Raw genomic sequence first — 21,342 nt, 5'->3', positions numbered from 1 at the left:
GGATAGGAAAAGGCCTGGAAATAGAGATTAGAAAAATTGTGACAGGTTTAAAAAAAGAACATTACTGAAGAGGGAGGGAGTTGTTTCAAGGAACCAGGCAGCTACCCACTATGGTATCTGAAGAAGTTAGACTGCCTAGGTTGCTGTCAGGGGATGGTAAGAGTTTAGGTGAGATATGTGTAGACTGTTATTTAAAATCCTTTTTCTCTAAGTACTTTGTTCCTACTGTTAAAATAAACAATATTTTGATTTAAGAAGGCTGTTAGGTCACTAAATACACCACTGGTCCCAGACTCTGAAGGAAAGAACCATGGATGTCTGGTTGGACCTACTAGGTAAGAACAATGAGTGATATGCAGGGTATTGTAGTTTGAGCTAGATCTAAGAGTGGAAGAATTATGGAATTCTAGCCCATGATAGGTAAAGGTACAAGGCTAAGATTGAGGGGGTGCTATTAGAGAAATCAGAAAAGGGACATAGGTGTAGCCAGCCCTTCAACTGTGACATGGACTTTAATCAGACCCTTTATTTCCCTCAGAATCATTTTGCAAGCAATTTCTCTGGCTCTGAATTTTCCTTAACATTCAATTTCCCCTGTTGCCATGTCTGCATATAAAGAGTAACCAAATTAAAAATTATTCCAACTAGAGAGTTACTCCATGATAAATTGGTAAGGAAGGTAATAGATAATATATTTTTCTGATTGTCAATGATCAGAACTCTTGATTTCTGAAGCTGGTATGGGTGGAAATTCTTGCAGTTCCCTATACAAATTAAATATGCTGCAGTGTGAAGAGAGAGGCTGGAGAGATACCTGTCAGTGAATAAATTATTGGGATGCCAGCAACATGAACTCTGTCAATTTAAAAAAAAAATGGTTAAACTAAATCTGTTCCTGAGTTCCCCTGCAACATTCTGAGCTTTTACAATTGCATTTTCCTGTTTCCTAAAGTGTTTATCTCTTCCTTGTTGTTGTGTGAAAACCTCTCACAGGCACCAGGAGAAAATTATGGCTGTGCGTCACAAAGTATTATCAAATGCACAAAGTAAACAAAATGAACAGAAAAAAATGTTCATTATAATCTCTTTCAGGCCAGCAATCTTACCCGTTACTAGTAATTGTATATTTACAGTTGGTCTGACAAAAGTGTGATTATTTTTAAGTAGACTCTCCACCTTCAATGGATTTACCTTTTAATAAATGTTTCTACCTGTAAGCACAGAATAGATATATTTCCAAACTAGCATTATTTGTAGAGGATTCATTACAGCTTATAAATCTTTTAATTAACTCATCAAAGTTGTCTTTACCTCTAGGGACGTGATGAATGTCCATTTTTACTGACCTTTCTTCTGAATTAAATATTTCTCATCTAATTTATGTTTCTAAAGAATAAAGCACAAGCTAGTACAGTATGTATATTCTTACCTTCTTCCTCTGCTGTTGTGAATGTTCTACTGTATTTTATTCACATCTAGTTTAGAAGTTTTTATTCAGTTGTAGTATTAATTCTTGTAGGAGAAGTTATGACAAAAACTGATGGTCTCTCATGTTTGCTAGTCTCTATATGTGAATCAGGAACATAAGAATGGCCCTACTGGGTCAGACCAAAGGTCCATCTAGCCCAGTATCCTGTCTTCTGACAGTGGCTAGTGCCAGGTGCTTTAGAGGGAATGAACAGAACAGGTAATCATCAAGTGATCCATCCCCTGTCGCTCATTCTCAGCTTCTAGCAAACAGAAGCTAGGGACACTATTCCTGCCCATCCTGGCTTATAGCCATTGATAGATCTATCCTCCATGAATTTACCTAGTTCTTTTTTGAACCCTGTTATGGTCTTTGCCTTCACAACATCCTCTGGCAAGGAGTTCCACAGGTTGACTGTGCGTTGTGTGAAAAAATACTTCCTTTTGTTTTAAACTTGCTGCCTATTAATTTTAAACCTGCTGCCTATTAGCATACACTTAGGTCATTAATTAGGGGTTAATACTGTCCTTGTTTTGCACACCGAATTCCCTTTGACATCCATCTACTTATATGACACTAATCACCATAGTATCTAGAAACTAATGAGAGTTCTGATAGTCCTTATTACAGTAGATATAAAATGACATTTATCTCTGAAATTTACACTTTCTACCATAAAGAAAAAGTGCCCAGGGTGGTATAATGAGAAGGACACTCTGCAAAGAGAAACTCGGAGTATCCTGCGTCTTGCATGTTTTGTTCCCATATAGGGCAGTACATGGCCTTCTCCTTGTAATTGTGTTATAAAGTGGAACAACACGGTTATAAAGCAATATTTAGCTTTGAAGAAACAATGTTTGATTTATACTTCATTTTTGAACGATGCAGAAAGGAGTCATTGACTTGTTTGACTCAAACACCTGTACCTTTCTATGACTCATATATGGTGGCAGCTTTTCCTTCCACTGACACTGGGTTAAGCAAGACTCCGTTAAGTTAATGCAGTTACACTGGATTTACCCTACTGTGACTGCAAGCAGAATCTGGCCCTGGAATTCAAGAAAGATGAAAAAAGTGTGCTGTTACACTTGACTGCCTTTTACCATGAGAAACCCTACCAAGGCAGGATTTAAATCCAGGTTAAGTATTATGCATGAGAAGTAAACACAAATGAGTTTCTTCTATATCACAGAGAAAAAAAATCACCTAAGAAGTTCTTATTAAATCAGTGTAACAAAGAGAAATAAACTGGAAGGACATTCTTAAAGGTGCACAGGTGAGATAAGGCAGTTCTCATACAAGCTCTTTGCTTTCGGCTGGGATTCACACCATGAGCTCAGGCGCTCTCGCTACACTGATCCATCATTCTAAACCTCCCTGAGTTACTCCAAGCAAAGGCCTCAGAATCAACGTACTTTATATTTACTAGATTTGCTCTGCCCAGTCCTAAAGTCAGTGGGAGTGTTGCTTGAGCAAGAAACTTCAGGACTGAGCCCCTGTCTTCATAGCGCTGCGTTTGATAAATGTTTATCTCGTTTAACCAAACATACCCCAAGAGAACATCCTTTCATTCCTAAAGAGGGAACCTGAAAACACATTCTCCACCCCATGCATGGCCATGGCTCCACTCTAACCCTGCCTCTCTTCTCCCCCTTTCAGATAGCTGGTAGGGAGCTGCTGAGAGCAGAGACTGTGGTCCCCAATGAGATTCCAACTAGCTTTATGCTGGGGAATAAGAGGAATAGGATTCCTTGCACCTACCCCCACCCCTCACAGGGGCTGGCTGCAATCTGTCCCTTAATATCTGGGTACATTTGGTGAGATTTAATAGTTGGCTGTTTAAATTTAGTTTTATTTTTCATGAACCAGTGTGCATAAGTTGCAAAAAATGTTTTAAATTCAAATAAATAATATTGTCTATAGATTTACTGATGTTGTTGCATAGCACTTTTTCCTTTTGCCAGCACTTGTTAAAAGTGAATTTAAAATACTCTGGCCTTACATATTAACAGCAATTAGACCTTCAAAGGATGTGAAAAATACTCATCTGTATGCTTCCTCTGTGTTAAAGCTGCTAACCATATTTGATTTGACAGCTACTCTTGTGAAAAAAGAAAAGACTCAAAATAATGCATGAAAAGCAAGAAAAAAATGGTCTCTGAGGGCCTGCTCCAACTCCCATTGTAGTCAATAACCATTGACTTCAGTGGAGATGGATTGGACCTTTACTTAAAATAGGGTATTTTAATCTGATTCAGAAGACTGTCATTAAAGGGTCAGTTGTCCTTATCCCTCAGCCAGTCCCTGGTTGATATTCAACCCCAATTTGAAGACTTAAATAGAATTTAAGTGGTGTATAATCTTATTCTGGGCATGTGCACAGGGCGAATTTCACCTTTCAGATGGGACTCTGACTGAAGTCAATGGAAGTTCCAGGCAGTAAGTGATGTGGAATTGGGACTAATGCCAGGTTAAATATCACATTTCAAATAACACATTTCTTACCTGTATTTATAACACAATAGATTATTAAAAAAAGAAAGAATGTTTAAAAATGCAAGTGACTGTTCCTGGTTTATGTTGTTGGTTTCCTTTTTGCTTTTTATTTGCCTTGAACAATGAAAACAGCCTGGTAGGTTTAAATTTGGTTTACAGCCAGGGTCATTTTCTGCTCCTCTTGCACTAAGAGCAGGTGTTTGGGTTTCAAATACCACAACACTACAAGGGAATGTCAAAATTCAGTTTTCAAATAAAACTCCAAACACCCAATTTAAATTGAATTATTTAAAAGATATTTTCTAATTCTATTATTTTTTCCTCTCCCAACCTCACCGAAAAAGCCTGAAAACTGAAATCTGGGGACGGACTAACCAAACATACTGCATTCCTTTAAAAATATACAGTTTTATATGAAACTTCTCACAGTATCACCAATATCATTCACTTAAGTATTTTTAAACAATGAAAAATAATTGGTAGAAATCCACACAGTTGGGTGAATTTATGTAGTAAAATGACCAATGGCATTTCCCCAAATTTAAATTCTCTGTAATAGTCTCCTTTGGTTTTCAAATTATCCAATCATTTTACAATAAAACTTGGTTCTCTCTCATAGAGCTCTGTACCACATTACACTGTCGTAGTACTCTGTAATAATTTAGGGCTTGTCTACACAGAGACACTCAAGGCTTGGAAGTGAATTAAACTAAACTAAGACCCTTCTAATTCTGAATTACAGTGTCTACACAGGGGTTTAATGTGGTTTAACTAATCCACTTTAAGATTAACTTTCCTGAGGGTACATCTACACTACAGAGGGGAGTCGATTTAAGATACGCAAATTCAGCTACGTGAATAGCGTAGCTGAATTCGACGTATCGCAGCCGACTTACCCCGCTGTGAGGACGTCGGCAAAATCGACTTCTGCGGCTTTCTGTCGACGGCGCTTACTCCCACCTCCGCTGGTGGAGTAAGAGCGCCGATTCGGGGATCGATTGTCGCGTCCCGACAGGACGCGATAAATCGATCCCCGAGAGGTCGATTTCTACCCGCCGATTCAGGCGGGTAGTGTAGACCTAGCCTGAGTGTCCCTTTGTGGACAAGCCCACAGTACTCTATAGTAGTACTTTGTAACACAGTACGCTATCGTAATACTCTGTAGTAACATAGTATTCTAAGGCTATGTCTACATTGTGCTGCTACAGTTTTACAGATGAAAGTGCAGTGTAGACATAGCCTAATATAGTTATCTAGAAGAGGGTTTCTAAGCATCTAGTCACCTTCCAAACAGCAGGTAAGTATTTTTAGATAATAGTAGCTGTTGAATAAATAATTCTAGATATCTGAGTCCAGTCTAACAAAGCCCAAAGTGATACTGGTATAGAGAATTGTTTCAGACATTACAGAAATTGGTGCATGTAGCTCTTTCCCAGACAGGTCACTAATTAAATATTGAGGAGATTCTTCTCAGAAGCCAGGAAAAGAGGAGATTTACTGTAGGAGATATGATTGCTAATTGCTCAGAAGGTCATATGCTGTTTTTTCTTACCTCATGGGCATACAAGGCTCAAAATACAGTGAGACTTGCACAGTCCCACTGCACAGGGTGGGGCCAGGCTGTGGAGACGCCACATAGGAGGCTCTGCACCCCCAGCATGCCATAGATGATGCTCTCTGAGGATCCATGGAGGGGAAACAGGGACAGGTTCAGGGAATGGCCTGGAAAATGGGTCAAAACTATGAGGATTCTATAGTCTATATTCTTACATAAGGAGTATTCAGGGACCACAGCTACTGCTACAGTCCCTGGACTGTAGCGGTGGTGGCCACATGGATATCCTTTATTCTTAAGGCTAAAGTGGGACTTCAGTGGTGCACAGACTTTGCACTGTCCTGTTTCTTAGGATTTCCCCCCTTGTATTGCCACAGTCAAGGCCCCAAGCAATCAAGAAAATGGTTTCCACTGACCAGCCTACCTCCAGAATGACTAGGTCGGCCCACAGTGGAACCAAGATCTTCTAGTACTTTTCCCATGTGTGTGTTAACTGTTAGTGATTAACAGAGCTCTGGTGGCATAGCAGAGGTTCTTATTTGTTTATATTTACACAAAATAATAATGACTATTTGCGTTTAAACAGCACCTTTCATCTGAGGATCTGGAGACACTTTATGAACCTTCATTTTCACAAAGTTAATTGCTTATTTTATTCTGATTTCAATGTCCTTTAAACGTGCTAATGCATTCGCCATTGCAACTGTCACTGGCCTGATATAAAACTGAAAACACTGAGCTGATTGCCTACCCAGAGTTCTTAGAGATGAAGAAATGGAGACCTTGTAACAGAGCCCTAAACGTCAGCTCAGAGATGAATGGATTCAGGATACTTACCTTCTGTCTGTAGGAGGAATTAATATTATGGAGCCTGTCGGCGGAGGGGTTTTCCTAACCTCATTATATGTAGGTTTCATCACAACAGGGACAAATCTACCTGAATTCCACTGGCTGACACATCCCTATGGTTGTGTATGCCATGCCACAAGGTAGTTTCATTCTTTATGTGCTCCAAAATTAGCAGCATGGAGGGAAACCTCTGCACTGAATCACTGTAGCAGCATTGTTCACCTCTCCTCAGCCCAGACTCTGGTGGAAAGTCCGCTGAGGGGTTAAGTCTTCTTAGTGACAGAGGTGACAGACAGGGAGGACCAAGAGTGTGGCCAAGGGAATTCATTAATTTCAGGTAGCATTAACTTTTCTCTTCTCCCTCTGCAACTGGGAAACACATTGGTTTTAGGGAAAGCCACTGGCTCACGATGCTCCAGGTCCATTGCCCAATGGTGCCACTCTGCCCAGGAGCTAAATGATGGAGACAATGATCCCTAGAACAAATGTAGATGCACAGGGCCTCCAAGAAGATGAATCCCCATTGATCACCTGGATTCCTGGGAATGAGGGACAGGACCACTCTCTCTGGCTCAGGGAGGAGGACCGGACGCAATCTCCACCATGCTAATGGAACAATCCCAGAAAATCTCTGCAAGGGGATCATCACAGGTTGTACACATCTTTCAAACTCCCTCCCCTGAGAATTTCTGCAGGAAATCAGAGTGATCCAGACTTACGTAGCTGCAAGCACAAATCCCAGTTTTGCTCTCACTGATGTTGATGGCGAAACTCCCATTGACTTCAGTGGAACAGGACTGGGTTCTGTGTTTGTAAAAATAAGAGAATGGGTGTTACTCTTCTGCACCAGTTCACCATAAGACCAGTTCACCCCTGAAGTAGCTCAGCTGGCTTCAGTGGCGTTGCTCCAGGAACGAGCTTGGCCTCATATTCTGAAAATACATAAAAGGTGGAATTCCCTGTTGATTCTTCTGCCCTTTTCTGAATTGTTTTTGCTAAGAGGTGAACAGAGGCTGCTGTCCCATTTCCATGAAATCACTTGGAGATGAGATATTTTTCCATTTTATCAGTATAAAAAACAAACGTGTTTGTACAAAATCCCATAAATCCCCAATCAATAAAGTGGTTTCTTCAGGCCAGTAAAAAGATACTTACAACACTGCTCCTGCTCTTCATATAACACATTACATTTTGCATTTTGGGGAGCACATACAATCATTAGAACTGCTCAATGAGCCACCTGTCTCACTGGAAATTATTCTTTCGTTTAATGAAGAATTTTCTTGAAATGATTTTCTCAAACCTTTTGCCCTTTATGAACTGACAAAATGTGGTTAATTAATGTTTCATTGCTGATTCTGTAGGGCAACTAACAGAATTATCCAGGGACACACACACTGTTTTTTCATACACTTCACCCTCCAAGCATGCATTTTTCATCTTTGAAGTGTGAATGAATTTATACTATAGCTTTAATCTAGTTATACAGCAGAATGCTTCTCAGGGAAATGAAATGGCTTTATTTAATAGCCCAAAAGGAAAATAATCAACTATTTTCCACTGTGGTTTTCTACCAAAAGGGGCTTATCCTGGTGCAGATTTTAGCACCTTTGGGCTCAATATTGCTAGGTGCTGAGTTTCAATTTGCACAGTGACTGAGCACCCTCTGGAATGATCAGAGGTGCTCAGTGCACGTGGGCTTGATCCTACAATGCTATTTTTTTATTACTGCCTCTGCACTGGCGCACACACATAGTCATAAGTAAACAGTGGCTCCTATGAAAAGCACGCTGTAAAGCATAAGAACATAAGAAAGGCCGTACCGGGTCAGACCAAAGGTCCATCTAGCCCAGTATCCTGTCTACCGACAGTGGCCAATGCCAGGTGCCCCAGAGGGAGTGAACCTAACAGGCAATGATCAAGTGATCTCTCTCCTGCCATCCATCTCCATCATCTGACAGACAAAGGCTAGGGACCCCATTCCTTACCCATCCTGGCTAATAGCCATTAATGGACTTAACCACCATGAATTTATCCAGTTCTCTTTTAAACTCTGTTATAGTCCTAGCCTTCACAACCTTCTCAGGTAAGGAGTTCCACAAGTTGACTGTGCGCTGCGTGAAGAAGAACTTCCTTTTATTTGTTTTAAACCTATTAATTTCATTTGATGACCCCTAGTTCTTGTATTATGGGAATAAGTAAATAACTTTTCCTTATCCACTTTCTCCACATCACTCATGATTTTATATACCTCTGTCATATCCCCCCTTAGTCTCCTCTTTTCCAAGCTGAAGAGTCCTAGCCTCTTTAATCTCTCCTCATATGGGACCCGTTCCAAACCCTTAATCATTTTAGTTGCCCTTTTCTGAACCTTTTCTAGTGCCAGTATGTCTTTTTTGAGATGAGGAGACCACATCTGTACGCAGTATTCGAGATGAGGGCGTACCATTGATTTATATAAGGGCAATAATATATTCTCAGTCTTATTCTCTATCCCCTTTTTAATGATTCCTAACATCCTGTTTGTTTTTTTGACCGCCTCTGCACACTGCGTGGACATTTTCAGAGAACTATCCACGATGACTCCAAGATCTTTTTCCTGACTTGTTGTAGCTAAATTAGCCCCCATCATATTGTATGTATAGTTGGGGTTATTTTTTCCAATGTGCATTACTTTACATTTATCCACATTAAATTTCATTTGCCATTTTGTTGCCCAATCACTTAGTTTTGTGAGATCTTTTTGAAGTTCTTCACAGTCTGCTTTGGACTTAACTATCTTTAGCAGTTTAGTATCATCTGCAAACTTTGCCACCTCACTGTTTACCTCTTTCTCCAGATCATTTATGAATACGTTGAATAGGATCGGTCTGAGGACTGACCCTTGGGGAACACCACTAGTTACCCCTCTCCATTCTGAGAATTTACCATTTATTCCTACCCTTTGTTCCCTCTCTTTTAACCAGTTCTCAATCCATGAAAGGACCTTCCCTTTTATCCCATGGCAGCTTAATTTACATAAGAGCCTTTGGTGAGGGACCTTGTCAAAGGCTTTCTGGAAATCTAAGTAAACTATGTCCACTGGATCCCCCTTGTCCACATGTTTGTTGACCCCTTCAAAGAATTCTAATAGATTAGTAAGACATGATTTCCCTTTACAGAAACCATGTTGACTATTGCTCATAGGAGTCAATGACCAAACTCAAAAACACAAGGAGAAAATTACATAATAGAAGTGCATAATGCCACTGGTTATTGGCAGGAATTTATGTTCAAAGTGTCCTACTTGACAGATCTACCATATTATTTTTCATAAATTATATTGAAAGGATATATGAAAGCTAATGTGAAACTGTCCCGAATATGACACTTGAGCCCCACAAATAACATTTCAAATAATTATTGGTGTACACTCACCCAAATATTAACACTGAGTTACTTCTATGTTTAATTTACCTTTCTAAGTATTCACTGTCATGTATAAAGACTTTGGAATTCATTAACTCTTTGACCTATGAGTATTTTAACAGACAAACTTATTTGCCAAAACATTTTATCAGTGCAGCAATGATTTGCTATTTATTTGTTGCAGTAACTTCCATTGTTTTTCCATTATACTCTGCATAATATATTGGCTTTGCCCAGACACCTCCCATATTTCTTCAAACCACTCCCTTTTTGGGGAGGTTATTTTGTTTTGTTTTGGGGTTTTTTTGCAGTTTTTCTCACTAGACCATTTTTGTGGTGTAAATTGAGTTGGTAGAATAATAAATCAGAGGTTTCAGCTTGTGCATAGAATGCGGAGGCAGTAAATTGCAGTAAATTGCAACCGTGCGATTTAGCTAGAAAAGGGACTGGTATGTAGGAGCAAGTCTAGCCATACTGAATTGGGATAGAGAGAATGTGGGAGGAAACCAGTAGCTTCCTGGTCTGTTTCCACTTCCATCACCAGAAGCCAAAACGGCCCCTCCATGCCAATCTGCACTATCAGGGTTCTGTGGATCTGTAAGTAAAGTTCCAAGGACCAAGAGGGACCGAAGCAAGAAAGCAGCTGCTCAAAGTAGCATTCTTCCTTCTACTAATGGCAGATTTCTGAGCAAAAATGTGTGTACTGATATTGGAAACCGCGATCTCCCTCTGCCTTCTCACACCATCCGTGCAGCTCCTTGGAGTCCACAGCTGTAGTGGAAGGAGCTACGTTGTTGGGGAGATAGCGGTATCTGTGTCAATACTACAGAATCTGCTAGCTTGGAAACTCGTCATTCTGTGAATCTTCAAGCTCTCTGCGGTCTGTGAGTAATGCTCCTGCCCCCTGCGTGAAGTAGGAAAACCTCTCCTCTTTGAGAGCTACATGCAACACAGGCTCAACCTTGAGGGAATTTTTAAGTGTTATTTCCTATATATAAGGAATATTCTGTGAAAAAGGAAGATCAGGACCTAGCACAGGTAGAAATAAATACAAGAAGAGAATTCAAATAAATAAAAGGATCTGCAATTGTGCCAGAAATACAAGCACAGTTACTTGTTTCTGATACTGGCCAAAGCCATCAGTCATTTATAGAAACATTCACACAGCAGAATTTTAGGGCCCACTCCTGCTCCTACCATATTAATGAGAGTTTTGCTATTGACTTCAACTGGATTAGACTCCATCCTATAGAAAGGATAAAATTCTTCAGTCAGAAGCATTGTCTTTGCTGCACTGATGAGACAAAAGCTGATTTTCCTCAGTGAAGAAATGCAATATAAATATGTTAATAGTAATAATTATAATAATAAGAGACAATAATAATCTTAGATTGGACTCATCCTTCGATGTCTGTCTTACTGCCTGTTAGAAAATAGCTGCCAAAATAGTTTACAAGGATTTACTTGAGCCGATATTGTCTACTGCCGTGGGATTATTTATTGCTGTTTTATCACTGCAAATTTGCTTTCTTGGTTTCTCTGTGTTTCTTTAAAAATTAATGTACAGGTCTTTTAAAAATAGAAACATGCTAAGAATCTTAATTACTTTCTCAGTCTATTTAAAGCCTGTCTTCAGACCTTCATAAAACCAGCAGATTCACTACTTCTGTAAAGAGATATTTAATTGCCATACCCTTGGGTTAGATCCTTTCCCACTTTTCCCAGTGGGCTGGCGCTGAATAAACCAAAATGGTTTTGTCTATGATATTGCTTGGAATAGCTACAGTTACTAATACTTAGCTTTTAATGCTGAGCTTTTCATCCAGAGATCTCCAAGTGCTTTACAATGCTTCCTTACCCCCATTTTATAGAAATGGAAAATGAGTCACAAGAAAATGAAATTACTTGCCCAGTGTTATACAACAAGTCAGTAACAGTGAGGAGTAGCACCCCTGTTCTACTCTCTTGACCATACTGCCTCTTTAGTGAAGCAAAAATCTTTTGCAAAATTAAATCTATTTTGTTGAGAGGCTAAGGGTCTATTCCACATCTGGAACTTCAAACAAGTTTTTAACTTCTTTCACACTTGTGGCATTAAATACTATTTTACCACCAATCTCTTTTCTTGTATAAAGCTTTGATTTTCTATTCTTCTTACACTTTACCTTTTTCTCCACCTTTTGGGGTCCAGATTCTTCACTGCCTTGTTCCTTGTGTAATCATTTACTCCTGTGCAAAGTGAGCGTAAAATGGTACCATTCTGATATGTTAATATTTTTTATACTTACTTTGCATAGGTATAAATGATAATGGTCCCGTCTCAGTGCAGGGGGATGTATTAGATGACCTCTCAAGGTTCCTTCCAGCCCTACACTTCTATGACACCTGGTGCAAGGTTGTGGGGAACTAGGCCCTTTGTCTCTGCATTTGGTAGCAAAACTCTTCTATGGTTCCCCAGAACTTGAACCATCTGAGGCACTAGCTTGAGGTAAATTATCAATGGCAAACACACATCTAAGGCCTTGCATACATGAGAAAGTTGCGTCAATTTTATTAAAGGTGTGATTTTAAATCTGTTTAGCCAAACTAGTGCAAACCTCTGTGTGGTATGTCTTATTTCAGTTTAAACCAAGTTTATTTCATCTTAGCTTAAATAAATTAGAAATCAATTTAAACTGAATTAAGCCACTCTGAAATAAGAGTATGTATACACAGATTTGCACTAGTTTAACTAAATAGGTTTTAAAACTTATTTAAGAGAAACCAGTGCAACTTTCTCCTGTTGACAAGGTCTAATTGTCAATGGACCCAATCCAATAGCCACAGAAATCAATGGAAAGACTCCCATTGACTTAAATAAGCATTGAGTGAAGCCCTTAGTATCATGCAGATTCTTCACTTAGACATACACGACACTCTTCAATACAATATACACACACACAGAAGTGTATGAAAATGTTTCTCCTCCTTTCTTTACCACAAATCTAATCCTGAGCTTCTAAACAGCAGGCATTCACTACCTTGAATGACATTGCTTGTATATATAAACCACAGTCACCTTACAATAGTTCTATATTTAGAAATGTGGGTGCACAATACACACACACAGGGGAGATTTTCAGCAACACAAAGAGCAGTTTAGGGGGCCTCTCCCATTGAAAATCAATGAAAGTTAGATGTTTTAACTCCCATTAGTGCCTCTGAAAGTCTCCCCCATGTTGTTTCATCTGTTTTTTATTCCTTTGGCTCATGATTCATCCATTTATGATTAATTTTGTTTTTTGCTATTTGTATTAAATTGTTTTGAAACCTTTGGACCTGGGTAACTATACAGTGACGTTTATTATTAATAATACTAATTAATAATAATAACTTACGGTGTCTGGGCCAGTAGAGTCTCACTCATTTGGATGTTGGTTTGAATTAAGGCATGTTTTATTTTAGCTCTGCAGAAGCTTTAGTTGAATCTATTCTGCCATGGACAGACCAATGGTATTTAGACAAATCCATCTGCGTCTTTTCTATAGTAATAGAGACAATCCAGCAAGGAGATGACCACCCTCAATTCCCAGTGAAGTCAGAAATCACAGAAGGCACTCAGTATGATGTAGGACTGGGCCCAAAAATGCTGTGTGTGTCTGTCTGTTTGTACATGTGTGTCTGACTGTCTGTCTGTAAAGGGCTATGAAAATATAAGAATCTCAGGAAGCGGACACACAAATTCAGGAAGAATTGTCATTTGCCTGTTTTCTGTCTAATGTACACAAGTATTTGATTAACATCAACAATGATAAATGTGAATCCAACGTGAAAAGCCTTAAACTACCTTAAAAACAGAATGACAAGAGTGACAAACTCTTGCAGCTAGGCACTGTAGGTATTTGTCTTGGCAGTCCAAGTGTATATCCCTACTGCTGTTTGATTTTTTTTTAAATACTACATCAGATGCTCTCCAAAGGATTATAAAACATTATTTAGTCATGTTAAACATTCTGAGACAGATTCTGTTCTGTGATGAGGCTACACTGCACTGCTAGCAAAATCTGGTCTTAAAACTGACTTAACCAGCCAAGGGGGGATTGCCCCAGGTCAAGAGTGACCTCTAGGGGTGTGGCACTTGAGTAGGAGCTCTTATGCCTCTCCCCCTTCCTGCCAATGCCAGAGCAGGAAAAAGAGTGCATGGCTAGAGGAATGGGACATGCCTAATCATGCCCCTGTGCTATACTAACCTTCAGCTATTTTTTCAGCCTCTCCAGGCTGCTCATACTCAGGGAGGGGGACTACCTCTGCACAAAAGAGCACCACTAACATGACCTGGTTTTGAACCAGTTGTGTAAACGTAAAAGATTTCCCATTACCTGAGGAATCTAGTTCCCCAGTATTATGAATGTTCTGGCAACAGCAAAGGAGTTATATGTTTCTTCAACAGTCTCTTATCAAATGAGTGCATGTATTACATAGTGCATATTTTCAGTGCATAGATCAGCCATACTACTCAATGGCAGAGCAGTTAGAATAGCTGCCAACATAGCCTTTTGGTAAACCAGGCAATAAGCTTTTCAGAGACTTATCAACAAAACACTCAGAAATAAATCCTCAAGTGGGCCAAAGCTCTACCTAGTGCCCTTGCAGGGCTGGACGCAGAGGTGGCATTCAACCCCTGGCACAAACTAGAGCGACCACAGGACTGTTCTATGCCAGCTGGAATAGCCCCACAGGGGTTGTTCTGATGGCCCAGGATAATTGGTGTTCATGCCAGGCTGACTGCTTCTTGTCAATGGCACACCTATGACATACCCCATGTGCTGGGAGGGTAGAGGAAGAGCAGGTGGCGCAGAGCTGGCTATGCTGGCCTTAAGCTACTGGGTAATTCCCATGTGACGGGAATTTCCAGTTGCCTTGAATGAGGATCTGATCCCTTTGTCTAGCTTACCATTCTTATTCAAAATTAAGCAAAAAAAACCTATTGAATTAACCACTGTAGCTTACATCTGACATTGTTACCACAAAATAGGAATAACACACAAATTCCTAAAGCTTAGTGAGTGAAAAACAGAATATTTGTTGTTTAATCTCATATTAAATTAGAGCAAAGCTCTTCATTTGCAGTCTCCTGACGTGTACTTCTGTTTGTGCTGACCAAAATTGGGGCATGACCTTGTATCCTGACCTTGGTTCTAAACTTCATAACAATAACAAGCAGAAATATACCTGTGAACTGTGAAGCTTAATAGGATACTGTGCAACTCGTTCTGTGTGATTATTTCATTGAATTGGCATTTTGGTATTTACCCAGGAAATTCTATAACCCTACTGAAGCCAATACAGTTCCTTCCAAATAAAGTTGTGTGTATGCTAATAATGGCCAAGAAATACATTTATGTATCTCTGGTTCAGTGAAGCCTTTACAAAAGTATATTATAAATATCACTTATAGAGAAGGTTGTCACCACACTATTATTATTTGCTGGAACTGCTGTCCATTCACAAGTCTGAATACATTTTATTGTTGAGCACAAGAACATGCATGGAAAGCAGTCGTTCTTATCTTGTTCTCCTCTCTTCAGAAATTTTCTCCCACACATGTGAGTAAACAAGCTCAGTGCCTCACAAACTTTTAAAAAAACATGTCTTACAACAAAGCTGTTTCAGACTTATATGTAAAATTCATTCAGATTGTCACACTGGCTAAAAGTGGCTGTTGTAGAATAGGATTTCATACAGTGTTACACTAAATTGCCCTAAACATAACAAATCTCTGATACAACCAATAAGTAAGTTATTTCTAGTTTTGCAAATCTAGATGTATATTAGCAAAGAGTTCTTTCTCCTTTAAAAGTTAAATGGAAACTATCTGGCTTCCATTATATTATTTCCATTACATTGGCTTCCATCACTTTCCACCACATTACCTATACAATCAAGTGACTTTAAAACAAATGTACGTTACCTGGTTATTATTATTTATTTGTATTACAGTTGTGTCTAGAGGCACTAATTGGGGAACAGAGCCATATTGTGATAGGCACTGTAAAGATAGGCAATAAAATGATCATCTTAGCCCTGAAGAGCTCACGATCTAAGTTAAGACAAAACACAGCAAACGAATGAGACAAACAAGAGAACAGGGAGGGCAACTACGTGTGGTTATACTGGGCATCTGATTTTGTTAATAATAATAATAATAAACACTTCACATGTTCAAAGTGCTATACCAACATGAAAAGCCAATTTGTGGCACTGGGAGGAGTGACTCTGTTCTGACCCTCTACATTTTGCTTCCCACATTTTCTGGAGAGTACTTCTGCCTCCTTTTTCTGCACCAAAGCGCTTGGAATCACCTTACAAAGTCAAAAATAAGATTTTAAAATCAATGTAAAAGGCTGATTGGAAGTCAGTGCAGGCATCAGAGCAGGAAAGATGTGCAATGATCATTTAGAACAGCTACTGTAAATAGCCTCTCTATAATATTTTAAGCAAGTTGAAGCCTATGAACCAACTGATCAATTATTCAAATAGTAAAGCCTCATAATAGTACTCAAGGTGACTGGAGAACAAACTAGCACCTCAGTATTACTCTGGGATATAATCTGTAATGTTCTTCAAGTGACTTAAAAAAAAAGTCCTCAATAAACAGGGGCTAGTGTGAAGCAGTGGAGCTCTACTGGCTAGCGTCTGGAGATGTGAGTCAGGACACCTGGGTTCTATTCCTCCCTGCCAGTTACTCTGCCAATGAGTTGCTCTATGACTTTAAGTTGCTATTCAGTGGGAGTCATAAGTGATCAGCAGTTCTGAAAATCATGCCAGTCACCTCTCTAAGCTTGAGTTTACTGTGTAGAGCTACTGGAATGGTAGTAATATAGCTCTTTGTGGACTTTGGATGAAAGTTATTCTATAAGTACAAATTATTATCATTATTACAGATGCTACATGGTCACTAACATTCAAGATCTGGGTCTAAAACAGTACCAAGAGTCTTATTTTTAGAAACAAGGAGACGAGCACAAGTCTATTCCATGCCACAGAAGCAGTAGAAACTGTTACATGTATGTGAGTCAACCAACATGATTTCAGTCTTGTTCAGTTCAGTTTGGGAAATCGTTGAGCCATTCAGTCCTGAACCTATGCCAGGCACTGCAACAAAACCAATGCTGCAATTGAAACATCAGGAGTGTGGGAGAGTTAGATTTCACTGTCATCAGCATATGATCTATGTGATAACATATTCATGGAAAACTGAAGCCAGAGGTAAAGTAAGAACCCCACACACAGCCCTGAGGAACACTGCAATATCTTAGAAACTTGAGCAAAGCAGGAAGCAGTGGATAAAATATGATACCAAGTTGCTGCAAACCAAAGATATTAAAGATATTCTATCAAGACGTCATGATGCACAATATCAAAAGGTGGATGACAGATCTTGGAAACCAGCAAACATTATGGCCCACAACCTGTCTAAACAAAGAAGTTATTGCAAACATTTCATTCTCCACAAAGCTTTCTCCATAGAGCGTAATCAGAATCCTTGCTAGAACTTATCATATATTTTGTCCTGCAACGAATGCACAGCTTTTCAGTGACTTCCTTTTCAAGGATGTTAGCAACAAATGGTTATTTAGAAAATGGGAGGGAATTTACAGGTTTATCAAGTTGTGCTGGGAGGTGACTGCCACCAAAAGAGTAACATTTACTAGTATTGGGACAGTCAGGAGTCCTCCTGACAGCTTGAATTGATAGCATTTATCTCTATACCTATTCTTGTCATCAGCACTTTGGAATGGATGTGTCAGCTGCTGCATTCTGAAAAATGTTGATTTCACTGAAGAGCACTCTTGCACTAGAGAGCTTTTATTGAGCCAATAACTACAGTACATCCATTAGTATACAATTGAATGAAGCACAGTATTTCAGTACCCTCCAACTGAACATAGGAATGAATAATATGGATGTCACCTGTGCCTCTCAAACATGAAGCCTATAAAATGCTGCCAATATTTGTTAAATGCCATATATTAAATCACATTGTATAGACATCGAGAGAAAACTAATGTCCCCATTATCCTTCCCCATCCCACAGCCTCCAAACCAATAACATCTCTGCACTTCATTGAGCTAAGTCAGTGATCCATTTTTCAATGAAATAACAAAGTGAGTTGAGCTGCCTTAGAATGAATCCAGCCCCTGTCCATTCTTAGGGTCAGTGAGGGAAAGACCTTTGTCTGGAACTCAACCCAGTTCAGAAAGCAGAGGCTCCCTCCCACCAGCCTCAATGGGCAAAATGATCACACAAACCTTGCCCAGCCCCAAACAAAGCAAAGGCTGTTTCCTTTTGTTACCAAGACCACATTGCTCATTTGCATGTATGTATGCATTGCCCAATCTAAGCTAAGGGGATCAGGTCATTACCCAGTGCGGATTGAACACAATAGCGATCAAACAGAATGTCCCTTTAAATCGCTATTCTCCCTCTACCCCCTCCTTCCTCTGGTTTAAAGTGCTGATGCGGGGATCTCCGCGTTTTCATCCTTTGCACTAGCAATCCAAAGCACTTACTTCTCCTCAGCCCCTCAGCTTCCCACTCAGTCTCCTCCACTGCCCCGTAGCGTCTCATTGGTTTCTCTGTCTCCATGCTGGCAGAGATGGCTCTCTTTAACTCCACGCCTGAGTGCATGGCTACTGCCTGGGCAGTCTGTGTGCATGGGGCTCCCCGGCTCACTCCCCCCGAGCCGGGGCGGCAGGGCTCCGGCTCAGCCCTTTCCTGGGCTGGACTGGAAGGCGCTGCTGAGCTCACTGCACCTCGTCGCCGGGCTGGTACCCGAGGAGGAGGAGGGGAAGGGATGCAGCGCACATGCTCAGTGCGAGGATGCTGTCTACAGAAGCGCTGGGTGAGAGCAAGGGAGAAGGGGAGGGGGAGGCAGGAAAACAATGGGAAAAAAACATGCCACGGGGGAGAGGCGGTCACTGGCTAGGGATTCTGCCACAGGCTAGGGAGGACACGGGCTGGGGATAGTATTTTCCAGGCAGGGGCGCAAAGGAAGAAGACCCTTGCCTGAATATCCCATCCCCCAAGTGGTTATGGAGGAGGAGGCTTCCCACTTCACAAGGAACCTCCCTCCAAAGCCCATCTCTATGGTCCTATCTCCTGCCCCCTCCCCCAAGCTGCTCTCCCCACCAGGCACTGGGTAGCTCCCCTCTCCCCTTCATATACATAACTAGCCTAACCCCCACCCTCTATCACCTTCTGTTCATGTCCATTTCAGCTCCTGATTTTTTGGAGGGCAACTGGGTTGGTCACTCTCCATCTTCATTCCTTCTAGAGGAGTAGCCAGGTAAATGCTCTGTTAGGAAACATGGAGAGTCTGACCTCATGAACATTTGCATGACCCTGGAATCCAGGTTTATGAACCCTTGACTAGAGGTTTATTCTTCAGGGCAGGGATTGTCTTTCTTTTTGTGCCTTGTGCAGTGCTGAGCACATCAGGTGCACGTTACACCTCATAAATAATAATACCATGGAGAGCTAAGCTTTACTTTCACAGTAAACCCTCTCCCCCCACCTCCATGTGCATTTCAACAGCCTCTGCAAGAGTTCTGCAGAGCTCCATGCTTTCTAGCTTCACTTTCAGCAAAAGCCAGAGGATGGCACCCAAACAAATGATGTGGTTTTGCATTTCTCATAAACATGTACGTTCACTGTCTGTGCAGTCTCCTGGGATTAGAAGAGAAGGAAATGATTATGCAGGAAGCTAATTTCCAACTGTGGCAATTATTAGTTTTATTTTATTGTGGTGGTGAGTGGGTAAAATTTTCTAACACTTCTCTTTACAATGATGTAGTGCCTTTCATCCAAAGCTCCCATAGCACTTTACTGTTAGTGGTATTACCCTCATTGTACAGATGAGAAGCCCAGACAAAGCATAGTTAATTAACTTGCCCATTGCCACTCAGCAAGTCAGTGACAGAGTAAGGACCAGCACTGATGTCTTCTGCCTCCCCAGTCAGTGTTTTAACCACTGGACCACAATGACACTGTCTCCTTATGAACACATACATGAAAAAGCTAAGAGAGATCAAGTGACTGGTTCATGACAACTGATGGATTTCCAGTAATTCTGAGTGTTTATTTTCAATTACAGACATACAAAGGGTGTAGAAAGTGTGTGGAAGGGATTTCAAAAGATTATGGGTTTTTTGAAGTCAGAGTTGCGGGAGTTATTTTTAATTTTGGAGAGGGAGGGGCTGCACAGAAAAAGCAAAATTCAAAATTGTAGCATTGAGAGAATCTCTGCCTAGTTGCGTTTCTGCTTTTCACTGAATGAAGCCAGCTAGCAAATTAGAATTATTTGGACAATATTTTAGAAGGCTTGCAGGACACCCGGCTCCTTCCCTCTAATCTGCATTCTGTGGAGATTTGCTGGGACTATTTTGGGTCCCAGACATTCTGGAATTGGTCTCAGTGACTAAGAAACGCTGAGTCCTGGCAGATTTCGGCCCTTAGTGAGAAGGAGCCCAGACAGAGCTGTGAGTCAGAAGCAGCGTAGCAGGTGGCAGCACAATGCACAGCTAACTGGGTGACTATATGACTGCCTGAGGGTGGCTGTATTGACTCACTTGGAGGAATGAAGAACATAGGAGTGGGAGGAAGACAAAAGCCTATCTGGGATAGGGGCCAGGTTTGGACTAGGAGATAGAGGCTGAGTGGGGAGGAGGGCCAATATGTGGATGCATCTGGGCCCCATTTAGGTTTAATCCATCCCTTGGGTGCTTTTCATAATTGCAACCCAAATGCTTTCTTTATGTGATAAAGAAAGAGTCTAGGAAAATAATCAAATATTTTAAGATCTGAGTTTGTTAACCTGAAAGAAAAAAGGATTAGCAGTAGTAAGAAATCATGATAGTTTGAGAAATGAACTGTAGGTGACAGAGCATACCAGTCAATTAATCATATTCTGATAGTGTGTTTTCACCTGCTTACCTTTGATACATCCACATTATAACATTAGGGCTGAACCTGCAAACAGTTACACATGTGAGTATTTGAGTAGTCCTGATGAGTTCACATGCAAGCATTTGCAGGATTGAGGTCTTAGTTCGGAAGAAATTAAGTTGCTTATGTTCTAGCATTTTTGCTATTGTAATATGGCATCATTTGCAGTGGAAGTAATTTCCCTGCAGCTAATGATGCCCTTGAAGGCACCTCAGAAAGATATTTACTCTTATGCCCACAAGGTTTGTTCTCTTTTACTGAATGCATCATGGGGAAAGAAACTATGAAAATCTCAGTTCATTCTAGTTATTCAGAAGTTTGAGATGTAGAAAAATACAGATGTCCTTCAGGTCTGATTTATATTTCTCTCATGAAATCATACCACCTGACTGCTTTAGTTCCCTGCCAGTTCCTAAAATGATTTATTCATCAAGTAATGTCATCAGGTGCTGTGGCTAGTCATTTGAAATTGGACAGTTTTTGTGTGTGCCAATCTATTGCCCCCTTTCCATCCAGTACATACCAATGATCTCCTGCAGCATCCAAGACACTATATATAATGTTTGCTCTTTACTCAGA

General features: G+C 40.4%; 1 protein-coding gene across 2 annotated transcripts in view; it reads right to left on the bottom strand.

Annotated features, from left to right (window-relative positions):
* BMERB1 (bMERB domain containing 1) overlaps positions 1-21,342 on the bottom strand; it is a 112,740-nt gene that overhangs the window by 73,597 nt on the left and 17,801 nt on the right. The window contains exon 1 of one of the 2 annotated variants that reach the window (XM_054041191.1): positions 18,330-18,593. The exons of the other annotated variant lie outside the window; for it this stretch is intronic. Within the exon in view, the coding sequence (XP_053897166.1) occupies positions 18,330-18,447 (118 nt within the window). The 5' untranslated portion in view covers positions 18,448-18,593. Of the gene's footprint in view, positions 1-18,329; positions 18,594-21,342 lie in introns of those variants that run through there. 2 annotated transcript variants of the gene reach the window in all.

The sequence above is a fragment of the Malaclemys terrapin genome, chromosome 10 (genome assembly GCF_027887155.1).
Source record: "Malaclemys terrapin pileata isolate rMalTer1 chromosome 10, rMalTer1.hap1, whole genome shotgun sequence".
Classification (NCBI taxonomy): Eukaryota; Metazoa; Chordata; order Testudines; family Emydidae; genus Malaclemys; species Malaclemys terrapin.
The sequence above is the reverse complement of the archived record's forward strand: the minus strand, read 5'-3'. Positions and strand labels throughout refer to the sequence as shown.